At 46.0% G+C, this 22,224-nt stretch overlaps 2 protein-coding genes across 2 annotated transcripts; both read left to right on the top strand.

Moving 5' to 3' along the window:
• The first annotated feature begins 10,901 nt into the window (after positions 1–10,901).
• Positions 10,902–13,210, top strand: LOC147980375 (uncharacterized). The gene is made up of 3 exons (XM_087515578.1): positions 10,902–11,380; positions 11,921–13,035; positions 13,170–13,210. The coding sequence occupies exons 1-3, from the start codon at positions 10,902–10,904 to the stop codon at positions 13,208–13,210; spliced, it is 1,635 nt and encodes a 544-aa protein (XP_087371704.1).
• Positions 13,211–13,389: 179 nt separating this feature from the next.
• Positions 13,390–17,430, top strand: LOC125544832 (furry). The gene is made up of 2 exons (XM_048708602.2): positions 13,390–13,922; positions 17,190–17,430. The coding sequence occupies exon 1, from the start codon at positions 13,513–13,515 to the stop codon at positions 13,915–13,917; it is 405 nt and encodes a 134-aa protein (XP_048564559.1). The 5' UTR covers positions 13,390–13,512; the 3' UTR covers positions 13,918–13,922; positions 17,190–17,430.
• Positions 17,431–22,224: the final 4,794 nt, after the last annotated feature.

Below are 22,224 nucleotides of genomic sequence, written 5' to 3'. Positions count from 1 at the left end.
ACACCTAGCACCGCGTATTGCCAAGTTACGCTTTGTGATGCTTTGATTGCTATGTTATTTATTGTGTTCCCCCTCCGTTACTTCTTTCCGATAGACCCCGAGACTGCCGGTGACCCCCATTTCGACTACGGAGTTGATGACCCCTCTCTCTTGCCAGAGCAACCAGGCAACCCCCACCTTGATCACCAGATATCGCCTACTCTTCTCTATACTGCTTGCATTAGAGTAGTGTAGCATGTTACTGCTTTCCGTTAATCCTATTCTAATGCATAGCCTGTCCTTGCTACTACTGTTGTTACCTTTACCTGCTATCCTAATGCTTAGTATAGGATGCTAGTGTTCCATCAGTGGCCCTACACTCTTGTCCGTCTGCCATGCTATACTACTGGGCCGTGATCACTTCGGGAAGTGATCATGGGCATATACTATACACTCTATACTGTTACATTACTTGTGATGCTGTTCGGAGATGGGGGCTGAAGGGGCAGGTGGCTCCATCCCGGTAGAGGTGGGCCTGGGTTCCCGACGGCCCCCGATTGTTACTTTGAGGCGGAGCGACAGGGCAGGTTGAGACCACCTAGGAGAGAGGTGGGCCTGGCCCTGGTCGGTGTTCGCGGATACTTAACACGTTTAACGAGATCTTGGTATTTGATCTGAGTCTGGCTATTGGCCTATACGCACTAACCATCTACGCGGGGACAGTTATGGGCACTCGATGTCGTGGTATCAGCCGAAGCCTTCGTGACGTCAGCGACTGAGTGGCGCGCGCCGGATTGGACCGTAAGCCTGCTCTTGTATTAAGAGGGCTAGTTCTGCTTCCGGTCGCGTACGCAACGTGCAGGTGTGCAATGGGCGATGGGCCCAGACCCCTGCGCCATAGGATTTAGACCGGCGTGCTGACCTCTCTGTTGTGCCTAGGTAGGGCTGCGACGTGTTGATCTTCCGAGGCCGGGCATGACCCAGGAAAGTGTGTCCGGCCAAATGGGATCGAGCGTGTTGGGTTATGTGGTGCACCCCTGCAGGGAAGTTAATCTATTCGAATAGCCGTGATCTTCGGTAACAGGACAACTTGGAGTTGTACCTTGACCTTATGACAACTAGAACCGAATACTTAATAAAACACACCCTTCCAAGTGCCAGATACAACCGGTGATCGCTCTCTCATAGGGCGACGAGGGGAGGATCATCGGTTAGGATTATGCTATACGATGCTACTTGGAGGTCTTCAGTCTACTCTCTTCTACATGCTGCAAGACGAGGCGGCCAGAAGCGTAGTCTTCGAAAGGACTAGCTATCCCCTCTTATCCCGGCTTTCTGCAGTTCAGTCCACATATAATAGCCTTATTCCAGTTGATACCAATGCATACATATGTAGTGTAGCTCCTTGCTTGCGAGTACTTTGGATGAGTACTCACGGTTGCATTTCTCCTTCTCTTCCCTCTATCCTTTCTACCTGGTTGTCGCAACCAGATGCTGGAGCCCAGGAGCCAGACGCCATCGTCAACGACGACTCCTACTACACCGGAGGTGCCTACTACTACGTGCTGCCCGCTGACGACGACCAGGAGTAGTTAGGAGGATCCCAGGCAGGAGGCCTACGCCTCTTTCGATCTGTATCCCAGTTTGTGCTGGCCTTCTTAAGGCAAACTTGTTTAACTTATGTCTGTACTCAGATATTGTTGCTTCCGCTGACTCGTCTATGATCGAGCTCCTGTATTCGAGCCCTCGAGGCCCCTGGCTTGTAATATGATGCTTGTATGACTTATTTTATTTGTAGAGTTGTGTTGTGATATCTTCCCGTGAGTCCTTGATCTTGATCGTACACATTTGCGTGCATGATTAGTGTACGGTCAAATCAGGGGCGTCACAAGTTGGTATCAGAGCCGACTGCCTGTAGGAATCCCCCTTCCACACTCCTTGGCCAAAGTTGAGTCTAGTCGATGAAAAATGTTTTACTAACATGGCTGTGCGGCCCATGGGCCCACGTCGCCATTGGGTGGTATTAGGATCTTTTATTCCTCGTCTATACTCTGGGACTCTGATCTCTCTTCTATTCGGGTTAAATGATTTTGCTAAAATCTAACTTTAGGTTCTCGAAAATACTTCCTCCCGAAGAGCCCCATTCAGGCCAGATGATCGCCTGCTGCACCAGAAGATTTCGTAGTTACTCTCTGCTACTCTTTCGAGACTTTGTGCCCATCGCCTTTGCAAATTCCCTACCACTGTTATATCATTATGGATAACTACATCCACTTGCCCTTTCAAATCCCATTGATCTTGTTATTACAAGATACATCGAAAATTCTCTGTATTGTTCTGAGAATATTTTGTGCCTACTGACTTGCAGTTCCTCGCCACCTGAATACCCCTACGGATAATATCTCGCCCTTATCAAGTATCTGCTCATCCCTAGTTGTTCATGTGTTTCACAATGGTCATCGAAATACTATTCGATCCTCCAAAAATCCTTAGTAGCTTATTGCTCTGCAATACTTGTCTGCTTGAATGATGGATGCTTTCCATATGTCTGGCAATATTCGTTAGTATCCTTAGGCACCGTCATTTTGATCCCTTTGATTCAACATGAGTGCGAATGCACGCAATCATCAGATGATCCTTTCAAATTATCTTTCCGGCTCAGACGTCATTTTGAACATGAGCTGGTTCTCAACAAATCCAATTGCCGTCGATTGTACCCCTAAGGCTATTCAACTTATCCATCCCTAATCAGAACATTGCTTCTGATCCCTTGATTTGAAAATCATAATTCCTTTGCACTTGAGCTCTGGATTAGTCAGTTGTTTCCATAATCCAATGCCTTTGCATTCTTTCTTCTTCTGGTAGAGTACCGATACTCACATCAGCTCCATTGTGGATCGTCAGATCCATTGTTTGATTTCATCCGACATCGTCTTTAATGTTCAATAACCTTGTGAGCCTTTCCACAGGTATATAATGCCTTTGGTAAACTGTATCCTCTGCCTTGTCATCCATGCTCTACTTTTGAGCTTGTGTTATTTACTCCTGAAGTTTGTGATATATGTTCCTAAGATACCTGATGGTTTGAACTAATGCCTTCCCTAATCTGTGCAAACCCGGAAGATTTCACGGGTCATACTTATCTGGTATTGCACCAGGTAAAACTTTCAACAACTAATGTCATTTTCAAAATACAAGAGGTGAATGAAAGGTTATGCATTGAACAAGTGGGAGTCGACCTTGAACCCTGTGTTCATGCCCATGGACACGATGTATACCTGATCATGGAAGCTTCTCTTAAAATAATTATCCCCTTGTTACAAGATCATCTTGTATCCTTGGATGTGGTTTCGACCAAAATTGCTTCCTTTGATCCATTTCTTGGACAAGTTAAAGTACTTGTCTTCTGCAGTTCATTATACCTGTCCAATCCTTATTCTGATCTACCTTCGAGTATTACCCTCTGGTGTCTCGAGAATAACACGGAACTACATAACTTCTTATGAGTTCTTCATCAACTATTATTCTCGTCGATTCCATTTTTCCAACGGGTTCTGAGTTGTTAGAACCCCTCAAGGACACCGACAAGTGAATCAATTCCGCACTCCGACTCAATAAGTTAATCTCCGTTGCTTATGAGTTTAATAATCCTTCAAGTCACTCCTAGCCTGATCGGCTATATCATTACCATGTTAAATTTTAACTGTGCTACCCGGTCCTTCTTCCCGTAGCACAATTATTTGACAATGAGCTAAGCTTACGTCGATTTTCCTCATCATATCATTTTGCCTTGAACAACAAGCTTGATTTCGAGTTGTGCCGTACCCATGGTTCCAATAACCTTTCGCTTCATCATTCCTTTGAATTGATGTCGTCGCTGGTTGATTACATCTTCATGAAACCTCTCGACAAAAGTGTCGTGATCATCATCAACATTCTGAGTGTTTCCAGGATATCAATTGAATTCTTGATGAGAAATAGCATCCTTTACCCTCGATGATTTGGGTTATCATCGACAACATTATTGCATTCCCTCCAACACAAAACTTGTTCCTGATTTGTGTTGTACCTTGAGTTCCTTGCTATCCGACTTATGATATGTTCTACCGTGGAGTATTACCATATTTAATGTCAACAAGGTTGTGAGGATTGCTCCACCTCTTAAGAATTCTTGCTATAATGATACTTCTCACCATCACCATTCTTTCTTGGTCCTCGTGTTGATTCCAACCGGGGTACCCACAAGTGAACGGTGGGGTATTGATTCTGCACTTCTAGCAACCCTATTGCTTTGAAGTTAATGATCGATAATTCATTCTTAGACTATCGGTTGCTGAACCACCATTCTAACATTGATCATGCTACATAACCCCATAATTCGGGTGCACCTTTCAACCAATGTTTAATTGTGTATGTTTTCCTCAAGCATACCTCCTTATGTCATCTGATCTGAGAAATGTTATCTCCTTATTCACATAGTTGCGGAAATCCATCCTTTTGGAAATCTCAAGGAATTGACGCTGAGTCCATCAGCCACCTCCTCGTCCTCTCCTTGGTTAAATGATGAACTCTTGTTTTGGAACTCGCTTCCATAGTTCATTTCCAAGGATCTTACATTATCATCTAGTCAATGTGTGTTACACCTTTTCTTCTCAGGCACCCTGAGTCTGAGGTATCCTAACACCGACCAGATCTGAATCCCGGTCAGATATGATGGTTGGAATATATTTCCAAGGGTAATAACAATGTTCTTTTATGACCCGGTAAGGTGATGTCTTGCCCAGCACACCTGGCCGGAGGACCTATTGTTAATGTTTCCTTTTTAACAAGGTTATCCATTCTTCCCTGAGGAAATTGTAAGACTTATTCTACAAGTTATTCCTGATGTATCCTTTGTGTTTCCAAAGTCTGATCTTCACCTGATGACCATGTCAATGCTATCTCGAAGCATGTCAATGGTACTCCGATTTTCAACAGGAACATTTGAAGCACGATGCTAAATTTTATTTATCATTTATCCTAACACCGTTGTATGGGTACTATCATGAGATTCCTCCCCCCTTACCTAAAAGGTTTTCTACTTTATATCCTGTCTTGGATATCATCCTCTGCTTGACTTTGGGGAGGATATACCCCTGATATATGTGTTTAAACACATTTTCCTTTCCATTGTTCTGATTAATTTGATAATCATATTATCCTTTCCATTGTTTCGTTTAACCTTTCTTGAGGTTTATATGATCTAAGCAGTAATATTTTCCTGCTTACGAAAACACCTCGGTGTACCACCTTATCAGTCAGACCCTGTTACTATTGTTGATGACATTTCGGTAACCACCGATGGACGGGAACCTTGCCTATTGGTCCGCCTCGTTCAACGAGCAGGAAAATGGTTCTCTTCGTCCCTCGCCCTTGGTATCGATGTTGTTGCCGACATAACTAATAGGCTACCCTCTGGCATGCCTTGCTATTGTGACCGTGCAAGATGTCAGCCCCCCTTCCTACCTTTAACCCACATGGTGGGCCCATAACCCACAGTTCCACAGGATCGAAACTTGACTCTCCTGCACCCCCTTGTTCCCAAGGTTCTTCCTCGCGTGTGGCCTCATATGTAATTCACAAGCCACCTTCCGAGAGATCATCAAATCTGTTACCGGACGCAATACTTAGTCCCAATTGCTTTGAGCCCCTTTCAAGCCCTGTTCAGGCATCGAACGGTTTCCTGCTCACTCGAAACTTCCCATGAAACCTCATTACTTGCTCTCAATATTTACTTAAGTTTCAATTCGAGAGTTACCTTCCGCCACCTTCCCCGATGTTATCGACCAGATAGTCAACCTTGTAGAGGTTCGTTCTCCCGGAATAACCCCTTATTCTTTCGTAAGTACGATGGAACCCCCAAAGAAAGGATGACGACTTGATCGTGATGACCTGGAGCAGACAAATAAAGACTTCAACGTAATGGATCGACCTCTTCGAGAAGAGCAACCAAGATCGAGAAGACCCATTAGAATTTCGTAACCAGAAATTTCCCCTTAGTCCCCCTCTTAAATCTCGGGACGAGATTTCTTGTAGTGGAGGAGAATTGTGACGCCCGGGTAATCAAGCTACAGTAACCCTCTGGTAATGATGCCACGTCACCTCGATTATTGTTAATAAACTCGCGTAGTTCAAAACGATTCAAATTCAAATTTAAAATATAGGCAAACAACAAAAGTTTTCCAATATTAAAACTAAAATGTTCAATATATAGTAGATAAATCAGGGGCTAGGATAATATTGTAAACAACATTATTGAAATTTGATAAGTCATTTAAACAACCTCAAACAGTGGCTGAATACATTATTTAGTAACCTTTTAATTAATCTAAATCTAATGCGAAATGGTATTTCACCCTGACTAGTTTTTGGTGCTAGGATCTAATGCACTGCAATTTATGAGCTAGCTCCCATATTTTATAATAATCAATTAGGTGTTAAACATTAAAAAACAGAAAAGGGATAAATAAAAGGAAAAGAAATATAACAAAGCAAAGCAAAGCCCCCCCCCCCCCCAGCTGGGCCTCGGCCCAGCAGGCTACAGGGCCACCAGGCCGGCCCAACCGCGCCCGCTACTACTCCCCCCCGGTGCGCCAGAAACCCTAGCGAGCCACCCACTTCCCCACTCGCCCCCCACTACGCTCTCCCCCCTCGATCCGATCAGATTGGGCGCTTGACCCTGTCGCCCCTAATCCCGCTCGACCCCGCAACTCCTCCCGCCGGCCACGCCCTGCTCCTCCCCTGAGCTCGCCTCTCCCTCCCCTGCACCCACCTCCGTCGCCATTCCCACGCTAGAACCTCCCCCGCTGACGCATCGCCAAGCCCGACGCCGCCCGTCGTCATCACCGGCGCTAGGCGCCGCCTCGACCACGCCTCCCCACCGGACTGCCTCCCCGTCTACGACGCGGTCGTCCCCGTCCACCTCCTCGTTCCCCCGCTGCCCGAACCCCTGCAGCACCCCTGTGAGCCGCCGCCTCCCCTCCTCGCTCCCTCTCTCTCGTCGTCGACCCCCCCGCTCACCGCGCACGTGCCCCGCTCGCGGCCGCGGTCACCGCATCTGCGGCCCCCTCCCCACGCGCACCCAGCGCCACGCTCGCGCACTCCCGCGCGTGGCCTCGCCTCGACCACCTGCGCCTGGCCTCGCTCGCCTTGTCCGCGCCCGCTCTACTGCCGCCTCTGCTCACTCCCACCGCCATGAGTTCGATCCAAGTCGCGCTCCGGCGTCGTCTCGCAGCCCCCCGCTCTGGCTTCATCGCGCCTGCTCCGCGGACCTTGCGCCGCACCGGCCACCTCCGGCGCCAGCGCCGTGCCGGCGCCCATGAGCCCGTTCCGCCCGCCCCTTGTTATCGGGCAGGGCTGTGGCTTTGCCCGCACCCGCCTGCCCGTATGCCCGTTTGGCCCCCCTGGCCCAATGACAGCCGGGGCCCACGCCCTGAGAACAAAAAAAATGTTGTTTAAAAAAATGAAATGATTATAAGAAATAAAAATATTAATTAATTAATTTATTTATTACATTAATTAAATTAATTAATTATGTTTAATTAACCTAGTTAACTAACTAACCTACCTGTTAATTAAACAGTCAATGACATGCGGGACCCACATGTCAGCGACCCAGTCAACCTCTGTTGACTGCTGATGTCATGCTGACGTCATGATGACGTCAGCAAACCCTGTTCTGGATAATGTTGCATTAAAGTAATTAAATAAATTCTAAAAATGATTTAAATCTCTAAAATTTATATAAAATAAACCGTAGCTCAGATGAAAATACTTTCTACATGAAAGTTGCTCAGAACGACGAGACGGTTCCGGATACGCAACCTGTTCGTCCGCCACACCCCCCTAACTTATCAAACTCGCAACTTTCCCCCTCCGGCTCCTTTGTCCGGAAACGCGAAACACCGGGGATACTTTCCCGGATGTTTTCCCCTTTCGCCGGTACCACCTACTGCCGCGTTAGGGCACACCTAGCACCGCGTATTGCCATGTTACACTTTGTGATGCTTTGATTGCTATGTTATTTATTGTGTTCCCCCTCCGTTACTTCTTTCCGGTAGACCCTGAGACTACCGGCGACCCCCAGTTCGACTACGGAGTTGATGACCCCTCTCTCTTGCCAGAGCAACCAGGCAACCCCCACCTTGATCACCAGATATCGCCTACTCTTCTCTATACTGCTTGCATTAGAGTAGTGTAGCATGTTACTGCTTTCCGTTAATCCTATTATGATGCATAGCCTGTCCTTGCTACTACTGTTGTTACCTTTACCTGCTATCCTAATGCTTAGTATAGGATGCTAGTGTTCCATCAGTGGCCCTACACTCTTGTCCGTCTGCCATGCTATACTACTGGGCCGTGATCACTTCGGGAAGTGATCATGGGCATATACTATACACTCTATACTGTTACATTACTTGTGATGCTGTTCGGAGATGGGGGCTGAAGGGGCAGGTGGCTCCATCCCGGTAGAGGTGGGCCTGGGTTCCCGACGGCCCCCGATTGTTACTTTGAGGCGGAGCGACAGGGCAGGTTGAGACCACCTAGGAGAGAGGTGGGCCTGGCCCTGGTCGGTGTTCGCGGATACTTAACACGTTTAACGAGATCTTGGTATTTGATCTGAGTCTGGCTATTGGCCTATACGCACTAACCATCTACGCGGGGACAGTTATGGGCACTCGACGTCGTGGTATCAGCCGAAGCCTTCGTGACGTCAGCGACTGAGTGGCGCGCGCCGGATTGGACCGTAAGCCTGCTCTTGTATTAAGAGGGCTAGTTCTGCTTCCGGTCGCGTACGCAACGTGCAGGTGTGCAATGGGCGATGGGCCCAGACCCCTGCGCCATAGGATTTAGACCGGTGTGCTGACCTCTCTGTTGTGCGTAGGTAGGGCTGCGATGTGTTGATCTTCCGAGGCCGGGCATGACCCAGGAAAGTGTGTCCGGCCAAATGGGATCGAGCGTGTTGGGTTATGTGGTGCACCCCTGCAGGGAAGTTAATCTATTCAAATAGCCGTGATCTTCGGTAACAGGACAACTTGGAGTTGTACCTTGACCTTATGACAACTAGAACTGGATACTTAATAAAACACACCCTTCCAAGTGCCAGATACAACCGGTGATCGCTCTCTCACAGGGCGACGAGGGGAGGATCATCGGTTAGGATTATGCTATACGATGCTACTTGGAGGTCTTCAGTCTACTCTCTTCTACATGCTGCAAGACGAGGCTGCCAGAAGCGTAGTCTTCGAAAGTACTAGCTATCCCCCCTTATCCCGGCTTTCTGCAGTTCAGTCCACATATAATAGCCTTATTCCAGTTGATACCAATGCATACATATGTAGTGTAGCTCCTTGCTTGCGAGTACTTTGGATGAGTACTCACGGTTGCATTTCTCCTTCTCTTCCCTCTATCCTTTCTACCTGGTTGTCGCAACCAGATGCTGGAGCCCAGGAGCCAGACGCCATCGTCAACGACGACTCCTACTACACCGGAGGTGCCTACTACTACGTGCTGCCTGCTGACGACGACCAGGAGTAGTTAGGAGGATCCCAGGCAGGAGGCCTGCGCCTCTTTCGATCTGTATCCCAGTTTGTGCTGGCCTTCTTAAGGCAAACTTGTTTAACTTATGTCTGTACTCAGATATTGTTGCTTCCGCTGACTTGTCTATGATCGAGCTCTTGTATTCGAGCCCTCGAGGCCCCTGGCTTGTAATATGATGCTTGTATGACTTATTTTATTTGTAGAGTTGTGTTGTGATATCTTCCCGTGAGTCCTTGATCTTGATCGTACACATTTGCGTGCATGATTAGTGTACGGTCAAATCGGGGGCGTCACAGGAGCATTCTGGACCTACAGCGCAATCGATCTCCTTGGCAGCGAGGTTGTCGATCGTACACGACATCTTGCACAGGTGGGACAGGACTGTTCGGAATCGAACAAAGAATAAATTGCGAGGCACGCAGAAAGAGCTAGAGAAGGTAGCTACTCAAGCACTTACTAGTGAAAACATTGCATGACAAAAAGAATTGTCAGCGGAAGTGGAAAAGCTACTAGATATTGAAGAGATCCACTGGGCCTTGCGGAGTAGGGTAGACTGGATCAAGTTCGGTGATTGAAACATAGATTATTTTCATAATGTCACGTCTGCCCGACGAAAGAGAAATCGAATTACGGGATTGAAGGACGCCCACGGAAACTGGCACGAGGGGTCTGCGTATTTAAATCCACTTATATCTGACTATTTTGCTGGATTGTTCTCAACTGAGATTGATGAGCCTGACCCAGCTTTTTTTGAAAAAGTGGTCCCACGGGTTACAAGCAATATGAATGATGATCTACTTAAGCCGTATACAACAGAGGATGTGAAAAAGGCCCTGTTTTCTATTGGTGATACTAAAGCACTAGGTATGGATGGTTTGCATTCTATTTTCTTTAAAAAATGTTGGCATACCATTGGAGAGGCACTCACGAATGAAGTCCTTGATGCTTTGCATAATAAGAAAATCCCTGAAGGATGGAATGATACTGCTATAGTGTTAATTCCTAAGGTTGAGAATCCGGAAAATATTTCCCAATATAGGCCTATTAGTCTTTGCAATGTCTTATATAAGGTCATTTCTAAAATGATAGCCCTGAGACTAAAGGTGATATTGGATGAAGTAATATCTCCAGTGCAGAGTGCTTTCGTGCTAGGAAGGCTAATAACCGACAATGTGCTCATAGCGTATGAGAGTTTGCATACCATTAAAAATAAAAAGACTGGAAAATTTGGATATTGTGCGGTTAAGCTCGACATGCACAAAGCATATGACCATGTAGAGTGAATATTTTTGGAGAGAATGGTGAGGAGATTGGGCTTTCATGATGATTTTATATCTCTGGTAATGGCCTGCATTACCTCTGTAAATTATAAAGTAAGGTTCAATGGGCAGGAAACATATATGTTCACCCCTACTAGGGGCCTCCGTCAAGGTGACCCTATATCCCCTTATCTATTCTTGCTATGTGCAGAGGGTTTGTCCAGTGCTCTAGCTCATAAGGAGGAGGTTCGTGGCATTGAAGGTGTTAGGGTGTGCAGGAATGCATCATCGGTATCACATTTACTTCTTGCTGATGATTCCCTAATCCTTATGAAAGCTGATATGACTAATGCAACCTCGTTGAGACAAGTACTGGGTGAATACTGTGCAAACTCTGGGCAGCTGGTGAGTGAAGCAAAATGCAGTATCTTTTTTAGCCCCAATGTGAATGTTGATGCGAAAGCAGAAATTTGTGTTGAGCTTAATATAATGACAGAAGCTATCTCTGATAAGTACCTTGGATTGCCATCCATGGTGGGAGTGGATAGAAGTGATAGCTTTGTGTATCTTCTGGAGAGAGTCATCCAAAGATTGAAAGGATGGAAATAAAAGATTTTGTCACTAGGTGCAAAGGAAATCCTACTAAAGGTAGTAATCCAATCAATACCAGTGTATGCCATGGCTGTTTTCAAGATACCAAAGAAGTTGTGTAAAGAGATAAATGATGCAATGTCTGCTTTCTGGTGGGGAGATTCATAAGAACAAAAAAAGATTCACTGGTTTGCATGGTGGCGAATGTGTGTACCAAAAAAGCTAGGTGGAATGGGCTTTAGGGATCTCTACTCTTTTAACTTGGCTATGCTTGCAAAGCAGTCTTGGAGAATTCTGAACAACCCAAACTCACTTTGTACATAGGTGTTGAGGGCCAAAAATTTCCCTAATGGGAATTTTCTAAATGCGGGACCAAAGAAAGGGTCATCCTATACTTGGCAAAGTATAGTTGCGGGATTGCAAACTTTCCTGCGTGGGCATGTTTGGAGAGTTGGATCGGGCACTCAAATTAATATCTGGGACGACCATTGGTTGCCAAACTCTTATGACAGGAAGGTTCAGACTCGGAGAGGGAATATTATTCTCCAAACTGTGGACGAGCTAATCAACCCAAACACTGGAAGGTGGGACGAGGAGATGTTAAGAGATGTGTTCCTGCCGGTGGACGTGGAAAATATTCTGAAAATTCCCTTGAGCGAATTCTTCACTGAAGATTTTGTAGCACGGAACAAGACAAAGACGAGTATGTTCATAGTCCGATCTGCTTATTATTCAGAGTGGGAGCATCAGTTTGGAGCTCGAATCAGACGGGAGGACGGACAAGGGTCTTCAAAGGTAAACCCAGTATGGGATATTGTGTGGAAGCTAAAAATCCTGAGAAAGATCAAGATCTTCATGTCGAAGGCGCTGCATGGTACTGTTGCTTGTTATGGGATTCTCGCGTCAAGACATATTCCAGTATCTGCACAATGTCCGATTTGCTCTTCTGGTTCCGAGGACATCCGCCATCTCCTATTCACTTGCAGGCGTGCTCGTCTTGTGTGGAAGGTACTTGGGCTGGATGAGGTGATCAACCAAGCGCTGCCATCTGACCGACCAGGATCTGTAATTTTAGAAGAGTTGTTGTGTAGCAGGACAAAGACATCACCGATCCTTGGTGGTCTAGGGCTACAGGAATCAATCGTCGTTGCATGCTGGTACATCTGGTACCAACGGAGAGAGATTGCTAAAGGCGAACAGGTGGCCGCCCCAACTCGAACAGCCTTTGCAATCCAAGCTCTAACATCAAATTTTGGTGCCGTCTCGATCTCTAGTGCACCACCTGAAATTATGTGGACAAAGCCTAGCTCGGGGTCCTATAAACTTAATTTGGATGCGGCTTTTTATGAGGATGTGACAGGAGCTGTGGGAGTAGTCCCCCGCAACTGTTCTGGAGAGGCAATCGCCGGCGCTGCTGAGCGAATTACTCATGCTTTGGATGCAATGGCAGCAGAGTCTCTAGCCATGCTTAAAGGAATGGATCTACTGGAACGACTAGGATGCTCGTGGGTTACCTTGGAGTCTGACTGTTTGGAATTGATTAATGCATGCAATGGTGACACTGAAATTTTTGGCCCCTGCTCGGCAACCTTGGCAGAAATTTTTGCTAGAGCAAAGCACGTTGCTGGTATCTCTTTCCAACACTGTAAGCGGGATGCAAATTTGGTCGCACATCACTTAGCCAAACACTCTTATGAGTCGAAGTCTTCTGTTTTTTGGGATGATGATCCTCCTAGTTTCTTACCACCTCTTGTAATTCAGGATGTAATTCTGTTGGCTTCGAAATAAAGTGCGCCGAATAGGCATTCCTTTAAAAAAATAGTTCCCTGCTAAAAAACAACAACTAAACATAGTTCCATTGATCCATTCACCACAACTTTGGTTTGCATCGACAATTTCTCCTTTCCACCACTGTGCTCTTTTCTTCGGCCTTCTTCCCGGCTAGACGGTCCAGATCAGGCCACGTTGTGCAGTGCACCCATAGCTAAATCCAGGTTTCTTCGGCCTTCACCGTCGCTGAACCAGCCCGTTTCCCGCATCTGCCGATCTCCCCCGTTCCCCACCTCCCCCTTCCCGTCGGGCCGTAGCCACCGCACCGCCCCCGATGGCCGCCTCCGCCGCCGGCGCCGGCAAGTCACTGATCCAGACATTCCGCAAATTCTTCAAGAAGCCGTGGGAGATCACCGGCCCGTGCTCCTCGCCCGAGTACCGCAGCGCGGTCCCGGGCGCGCTCGAATACCGTCAAACCTGCCCGGCCACCCTTCGCGAGGACTCCCCCAGGGCCATCATCCCCACCTCCGACCCGGAGACCGTGTTCGACATCAAGTACTACCCGCGCGACGGCCGCCGCAACCGCCCGCCCGTCCGCCGCACCCTCCTCCGCAAGCCCGACCTCGAGCGCTACATGGCCGCCAAGCAGTTCGACCCCGCCAAGGACTTCCCTGTCCCCTACGTCAATTCTGCCGTCGAGGAGGACTACAGCGCCGTCGGCGGCGGTTACACCAAGTGATCCAGGTGAGGGCTGCTGCCTTTAGATCTGGGGTTAGAACTAGGGTTCTGTGTCATGCAGGGCTAATTGTAATCTTTATCTGAATCAGTGTTTGCCTGTTCTTTTAGAATCAAATGTAGATTCGGGGCGTCAGTACGTGTGTATAGTTGTTAATCCAACCCTGCTTTGTGAAATGAGATATTCTGCCTTGTTGCAACTCGTGAAATAGTTAGCTAATTATGATGGTTGGTTCGACAGTAACCCAACTTCATCACCATCTTTTTAGAGGGAAATGCATCATGCGGCATAAGTTTTTAGTTATGGCCTGAAGTCAAGGTTAAGTATATCATTGTGAGTTGCTAAGTCTCTGGTTTTCAAGTGTATATCAAAGATATATTGGTTGGCTTGAACATCGTGATATAAAATGAGGATGTTGTTTAAACGAGCTACGAGAATCACAAATCCTGTTTTCCATTCCCTTTGAGCCTACTGACACCACAAGAATCCATTTCCAGCACCATCCTACCCTATCCTTTCAAAACAGATGGCTTGCGCCTGATGGTTGATGTGGGGAACCATTCGAACCACTCACAACTTCTTGCATGACAACATCTAATCAAAGCAAAAGAAAGGATGTCAGAAAGTTAGGAATAATCCAAACTACAAAGTTCATTTTGTATACTGCAGGCGGTTCTATTTCTTTCTTGATCGGAGTTCTGGATATGGGCTTATATGGTTCGAGTGAACCAGGATTAGATTTGGAGTGATAAATTAATCAATCATACCCTGGACTTCCCCCAAGGTGATACCGAAGGTTACCTCCTTTTGTGCACCCCTCACCTCCTCCATGAGGATGATCCACTGGATTCATTGCAAATATGGACGGAGAGCGGCCTCAAGTTTTTCGGGGTCCTCGAGATCGCATTTTAGGCCGAGTAGAGATGCTTGGGAGTCTAAAACAAATGCGATGGACATGGACATGGACATGGCCAAGGCTCTAGGATTTTTATATTTTGTTTATTGCATGCATCTCTTCCAGGGTCTGTTGCTATATTATGTGTATGTGTATACTTATTAATGTTGTCTGGAAGGAAGAATCATAATTTGTTTGTGTCGCCTGTAAGTTTTATTTATTTTGAGTAGGTTGTGTTTCAAGTTAGTTTGTTCATGCTAACTTCAGTAGATGTAATCTTTCACTCTAGAGTGCACACATTTTACATAAAGAGTTATGATGTTTTGCTGTACGTTTGGGAGAACTGGAATTAGCAGGACTCTCATCTTGTAACATGCCTAGAGGTAACAAATGAGATGACCTTGCAATATATGGAACTTGTTCTAACCAATTAATTGCTGGCTCAATCTTAATGCAACATGGATATAAGGTTTACACTTTTTTCAGTGGGATATCTAGCGGGCATTATAAATATAATTCTCTTTCAGTTCTGAATGTTTGATTGTTGTATGGACCAAAAGTGTCTGATTGATGTTCTCTTAACATGTTTTTGTGTTTTGGAGTAAAACAACATGGATCGATAGTGTGTGTGTCAAAACAAAAAACATGGATTGATAGTTGGCACAGTAGCTTCTGATTTTTTTGTAGTGGATTTGGAGATATGAACCATGATTAATTTTGATCAGTATCCGTCTATGCGATATTTTTGAAACCATGGCTAAAGATCTCCTAGCTAAGTCGTGCATAAAGCACCTAAATACCAACCTTATTTTAACTGTGTTACACATCTGTGATACATCTGAGTTATTATTTTATAAAGGCACAACTGTGCAAGAGATGAAACAATCTGTAACAGATGAGATGCTTTCAGTATTTGAGTTTGACATGCTAGGTTTCAGAGGTTCAAGAGCCTTCTAATAGTTTCTATCTGGTGTGCTGAAATTGACTGGAGATAAAAAATATTACTCCCTCTGCCCGGAAATACTTTTCGCAGAAATGCATAAAAATGGATGTATCTAGAACTAAAATACGTCTAGATACATCCATTTCTCCGACAAGTATTTCCGGACGGAGGGAATATATGCCATGGTTATAAAGCCAGTTCAATTCTACACCAGCTATGTTATTGGAGTCAATAAATGGTTGAACCGACTAAGCTAATGTATTTACCACCAATTTTATCCTCTTTGGGGCTAATGTGGTCAAGATGGGTACCAAGATGTTTGGCTGGCAAAAGTTGAGCTATGCTATTGCGTTGAGGCAAGCAAAGTAGGCTGGTTAGGTCCAGAATTTATAACTGTGGCAGATTCCAAAATGCTTAATCTACCGTAATAGCAGCTTTGCATGTATTTATTATGTCAGCGTGCTGATTTCCCTCAAACCAAGAAAATCTTTTTGAAGGTCAATAAATATGCTGAATACGGACTAGTCAGTTTGTTTACTTTTGTGATTCAATGAATAATATATTTATCAATGTACACTGACACGCCTGGATAGCGGGTCGCATATTGGAAAGCGCTTATACCTTTCCAAGTTATCGTCGCTACGATAACGTTCTTCCACGCAGAAATTTAATTACGGACCATTTTATTGAGAGAAAGTTTGGTTTGAGCCATTCAACATTGTTCTTTCTCTGGTGTTTTGATTTTCTTTCCGTAGTAGTCATTAACTATGACCTATATACTCTCCATATATTGGAATTCTTCTATGTGTTGTCCGGTGGGAGCCTTATTGTGCTACTATAAACACTTAAACCGTCATGTCTCAATTCTGCATGGAAATTATTTCTAACTGAATTTAACTGATTTTCTTGTGTCGTTATCACCGTGTTTGTTATCTTACTGTAACTTATGTTCAGAATATCTAGTTCTTTCCTTGCTTGCCTTCTCATTTGCATTATCTGTGTCATATTCATTTTATGAGTTTCTTTCATGAATATCATGCTGCCAATGTCTGTCTGTCTTGTAGCATGCTTAATAATTGCATCAGGGCAACTGTTATCAGCATCTACTTTCAACCTGTCATACATTTTCACTGGCAGCATCTGCATTGTAGTACCACCCTGTTACTCACTTTATTGAGTGGTACAGGCTGTATGCCTATATCTGGAATTGCACATGCTGGTCTTTGATCTAGATTTCTGGGTGCCTTCTACAGTTTGGTCCTTTGCCTATCTGAATCTATGATGAGAGAAGACACTTGCTACTAGCTAGTACTAGCTATAGTTTGGGCCTTTGCCTATCGAACTCTAGACCTGAAGTTGAAGTCATGTCTAATTATTTCACTTCGTTTAGTATCATCATAACAAGGATTACTGATTCAACACTGCTTAATTTGGCAGGTCTTGTGGTCACGCTGCAGCAGAGGCTGCACTCACTTCATTTCTGCTCTTCCTTGGAAGTCCCTTTCTCTTTTGTTTCGGAGAATATTTTCTGGTTGTAAAAGATGATGGTGGCAATAATATGGCTCTTGCAGAGTAAACCGATGCACCTACCTTGTAAGTTGTGTTCCAGAAGTCAACCAGCCTAATGCTGATATGTCATTGAATGAAGTTATGGAAAAACTCAAATCTTCTGCTGGAATCGGCACATGACCTACCTGAGCTGCAAACAACATTTCAATTTCGACAGACCAATGGAATGATTTCTTTATGCAATGCAGAACATGGTCTACACATGGCTTGGGGTTGTAACTCCCATTCTCATGCCTTTTAAGTATCTATTTTTGAGATACGCGCTCGTGATGAACGGCTGGTTCATCGTGGCTGTGTGCATGCTGTTTTACACAGCTGGCTCATTGTGGCTGGTAACGCGCAAGCTGCATCATCAGAGTTGTGCATACTGAAGGAAATCGTAATCGAAATCGCCTGCCTTGGTCAAATCCAGCTAGAATTTAGCTTAGAGCTACTGATTGTGATGGCCCTAAAAATTGCTCAGCAGCGGCCGTCTGATCTTTTGCTTTACCACCAGCCTTACTACCTTTGGTGGTGAATAAGTGAGCATGCATGCATGCATGCATGTGTACAATGGTTTGCATGTTTCTTCTGCTTGTCTCTTTAGCTCTACCGGTGGGATCAGAGACGGTCGATCCTTTGAAGCATGCTGCAGGAAGCAGCGTGACGTCGTGGTCTCGTGGGGATTGTCATGATGCATTGCTCGCTGCCACTAACGGTCAAAAGTCTGGCAAGATGGCCAGACAGGCGGGGACCCTGGCTAAGGCCTCTTTTGGTTCATAGGATAGGATTATCATAGGAATAGGAATCTTGTAGGAAAGGAGATGACATGTATCTCAAATCCTATGAGTAGGAATAGGAAACAAAATCATTGGTTGACACCAAAGGAATTTTTTCATTGAGTCTAGGCTCTTTTTTATTTTTCTATGAAATGTGGAGGATAGGAACCAATCCTATGTAGGAATAGGAATCCATTCCTATGAACCAAAGGGCTCTAAAGGAAAAAATTCTATAAAAATCCTATCCTCTAGAATTCCTATAAAATTCCTCTAAACCAAAAGAAGCCTAACTTTGTCACCTTGTCTCTGCAACAGTGCTCTTTAGTCCTTGCCCATGTGATTGTGATCGAGTACCAAGTCCTTTGTGCTAGACTAGATTTCCTGGTTTATGGCACGGGGGGTCATGGTCATGGGCCGTTCGCTGGCTACATGAGGAGTATCGGGTCGAAAGGAGCAGCTATTGCGACGGCGCACCAAAACTTGAGTAGGTGCTACCACACGCGAAGACTTGTGACGTGTTTGGTTGCTCGCATACACCCCAACCAAATCCGTGCAGGAAGAAAAGGTCTGTTTGGTTGCTTGTGTTCATGGTTTGGTCTGCATAGCACGAAACCTAAAGTACCTTGGGCCAGGCCCGCTGGGAACCTTCGAATCGACAATTTTTTCACGGCCAGCACATGGACGGCGCCGACTGCATGTGAGGAGCCATGCTCGAGACATTGCGGTTGTTTTTTGAAGCACCGGCTTTAATTACCCTCACCTCCCCTCACCGCTCTCCACTCTCCCACTATCACATTAGCGGCGGTGATCAACGGAGCGGAGAAAAGCAAGAAGAGCACTGGTGTCCATCACTTGCAGCACTTCGGCAATGGCGGTAAGACCTATTTTGACCTCCTCGCTAATGATTTTCATATTCGATCTGCGTTTAAGATTGGATTTGCGCATTCGATCCGTGTGCTAGGGGTACGGTTGATTGTGGGGGTTCAATAGGGTTGATCAGCACATCTTGATGAGTAGCAAATAGCGATGGATTTTAGGGTTTTAATTGGGATTGAGTACAATGGGAATGGTGAATTGGGGTAGATCTTACATAGTAGCGCTAAATCCTAGCCGCAGCGACCATGGAGGTCCTTGGAACACCGGGGGCTTGGGCCTTGTAGTTGTCCTTCGGCTCAATCGTAGCATGCACCATCTCCTCATCCTTGTCGTCGACTAGAACAACCGGCATAGTACGGTGACCTGGCTCCGGCACCCTGACCACCACCTCCACCGCTTCTTCTTATTCTTCCTTCAGCTCCAGAACGATGACGACCGGCGATACCGCGGCGACTGATTGGTCTTGACGAGCCGTGTACCCCCTGTACTTGGCCCATCTTGCTCTCTGACTAGCATCACCGGACTCGGCCTAATCCATGGCCCAGCGCAGTATGTCCACTGACATAACGCCTTTCACTGGGTCAGGAATCAACACATTCAACTCCTCCGCCGTTGCCTTCTTTACCACAACGTTTGCCTCCTTATGCATGTCCTCGATGCTAGTGAAGTTAAAGCACGTTTCCATGGTGTTCTCAAACTTGGTGTGATCACTGAGTGAGCGCCCAAGGAAGAAAGCCCTCCAACCAATGCCCCTGGGGAAGGGGTTGGGGATGGGGTTCATGGCGATGAAGATATGGAAGAGGAGTGGCTAGTGAGAGACAGAGAGGGTTAATTGTGTGCGGTGGTGGGTAAGTACTAGAGCCTTTGGGCGGGTAAATATAGAGGCTCTCGACGATAGGATTGAATGTTGGTCAACCTTTTTTACTTTGTGCTTTTCATAATGCAGATCAACCAAGTGCAAGAAGCACGACGACGCCTTCGCCATGAACGTCTAGAGATCTCTCCGTTGCCTGATTGCACATGTTTTGAGTTAAACTGGTTCCCGCTTGCTTGTTTAAGACCATGTCGTGCTGGTTTGGTTTAAGACTACTTATTTAATGTTTCGTATTATGTTTAACTTGTTCCTATGCTATATTTGTGTGTCTCTGATTTGTTCTGCCTACTAGTGTGCTGGTAACCTCACCATCTCCACGTGAAGGTTACCAGACAAAATGTGTTACATGTACTCAAACAGACTGCCTTGTGTTTCAGTCTAAACAAGCCTGCAATCAAACAACCTACCTTCCATTTTGCAGTAGGCAGGCTAAAGGGTATGCAGGCGATCAAACAACACGCAGATGTTGGTTTTTAGTCCGTTTTTTCTCAACCAGACCCAACTGGATGAAGCATGCAACACATGCAATATAGATTCGAGCAACCAAACACGTCATTGGTATTTGGTAGATCCATCCAGGGCCAGCAAGTCTCGGACGCGTCCCATTCATCTTGTACGAGTACTTGCTAGCAATGTCCAGGAAGCGTGACAATGAAACATGGTCGAAAGAAGACAAGGGGGATAGAGGATCGACTAGGACGGTTACCAAAAACACAGGAAATGTTTGTGCCTACGCCGTGCTCCTCGTCATGTGGCGTACTGCCAGCACGGTGGTTGTCGACATGTCGACTGATTCTTGCCGGTCGCATCGGCATCAGCAGGGTACTTACAGTAACAGTTGCGCCACGCGATGCACAATTTGTACGCACGCGCAGCACTGCTCCCCTAGTTACAGTGAGAAAGTCGGTAATATGTGGTGTTCTGGCCAGAAAGAGACGTGCTTGTCCAGACCTGGGTCCGCGCCCGCAGGCCGTGTAACGGTGTGAGGTATACATGTGTGGCTTTTGCTCTGTGCGTGCCCCGCCCCGGCAGCTGCTTTGTGCGATTGTGTGTGCCTGCCTGCCGGTCAATCGGCCACGCCCCACGGATCTATGCACCTTCGGGAATAACCGCGCAAAGTGCGTGGCGACAAGCGGATGGAAACATGCTTGTTAGCGGCCGCGCGCGGGGTGGCGCGTTTGGATCGGTCTGCTCTGTGCATCGCTCTCTCCAGATGAGATCTCTTGCTTATTTTTTGTGTGTGTGAGGAAAATGAGACCGCTGGCTGGCTGGCTGGCTAATGGCTTTCCAGTGGGCCGGAGACAGCATGCACAAAGGCGACGCGAGTATGCTACTACGTAGGACCGAGGATCAATGTCGCCTGCAGCCACCTTTTGCTGTCCCGCGTGTTGTCGACGCCGACTGTCAGAACGTGGTGTCCCTAGCTCACTCAGAGCGATGACCGCCAAGTAAGCTCTATATCCGCGACATGGATGAGGTGACTGAGAGGACCGCTTACCTCAAGACGAAAGATGTCTTCATTTTTCAAGCTACGGTCTACAGTCATGTAGCACATATTTTGGTTGTCTTAATTAGGGAGGATTGGCCGAAGCTTATGAATTTGAGCATGGTATGAATATAACCTTTGATATTGCCATCTTCCCTCGAAATGATTAAGAAATTTGGGTGGTTTTGGACATGATTCTACTTCTTCCTCCGTGTGAGTTTCTTAAACAAACAAACTTGTCAAATAAACTTGATATTACTTACCTTGCTCCAAATAAACTTGTCAAAAATAGTTGTGATTCACCCCTACTTATCTTGCTTATTTAAAATTGATAGCTTATTTTCTAGCTCCAAGAAAATACGAAAGATAGTAGATGACACATATACACTGCTGGCAAAATGCTTACTTGGGAGGAGAATTGGTACCTTGTCTCCTTTGTTCATAGTATTGAGTCACTTAAGGGCACTTACGGAGCTGGACGAAATGATGCATGATACCTGCCACTAGTCCACACCTTAAAGAATACCAACATTCGTAGAAAATGCATGGTAAGATTTTTTACTATTGTGCCACTAGTCGATCTTTTTCTTTCACTGTTCTTAAATAAACTACACATCTTACTATGTTATTATTATGTTCTCGAACAGAAAATCCCAAGATGTATTGTGCCCGCGGTGATGGATGACCATGGTGGGATGCCAATTATTTGCCATGACAAGACCAATTTCAGACGCACATACTTCACTGCAGCCCTACCAGATGGACTCGTCTAAATTGATGGATGGAGGCGAATACTGAATGAGTGCAAGCTGGAAATTGGAGATCGGTGGATTTATGTACTCCACCATGGAGATGCAGGGGTTTTCTATTCTTCACATATATTCCTAAAGGAGAGAAGTAGTGCGCTAG

This window comes from Triticum urartu, chromosome 3A, assembly GCF_056163025.1.
Source record: "Triticum urartu cultivar PI428250 chromosome 3A, HENAU_Tu73, whole genome shotgun sequence".
Classification (NCBI taxonomy): Eukaryota; Viridiplantae; Streptophyta; class Magnoliopsida; order Poales; family Poaceae; genus Triticum; species Triticum urartu.
The sequence above is the reverse complement of the archived record's forward strand: the minus strand, read 5'-3'. Positions and strand labels throughout refer to the sequence as shown.

Excerpts from the sequence above, each read along its gene's own strand:
- LOC147980375 (XM_087515578.1), top strand. The coding sequence starts at position 10,902 with ATGGCCTGCATTACCTCTGTAAATTATAAAGTAAGGTTCAATGGGCAG. Across the intron at positions 11,381-11,920 it reads GATAGAAGTGATAGCTTTGT|GAAGGTTCAGACTCGGAGAG; the intron begins GTATCTTCTGGA and ends CTCTTATGACAG. Across the intron at positions 13,036-13,169 it reads TAGAGCAAAGCACGTTGCTG|GATGTAATTCTGTTGGCTTC; the intron begins GTATCTCTTTCC and ends CTTGTAATTCAG.
- LOC125544832 (XM_048708602.2), top strand. The coding sequence starts at position 13,513 with ATGGCCGCCTCCGCCGCCGGCGCCGGCAAGTCACTGATCCAGACATTC.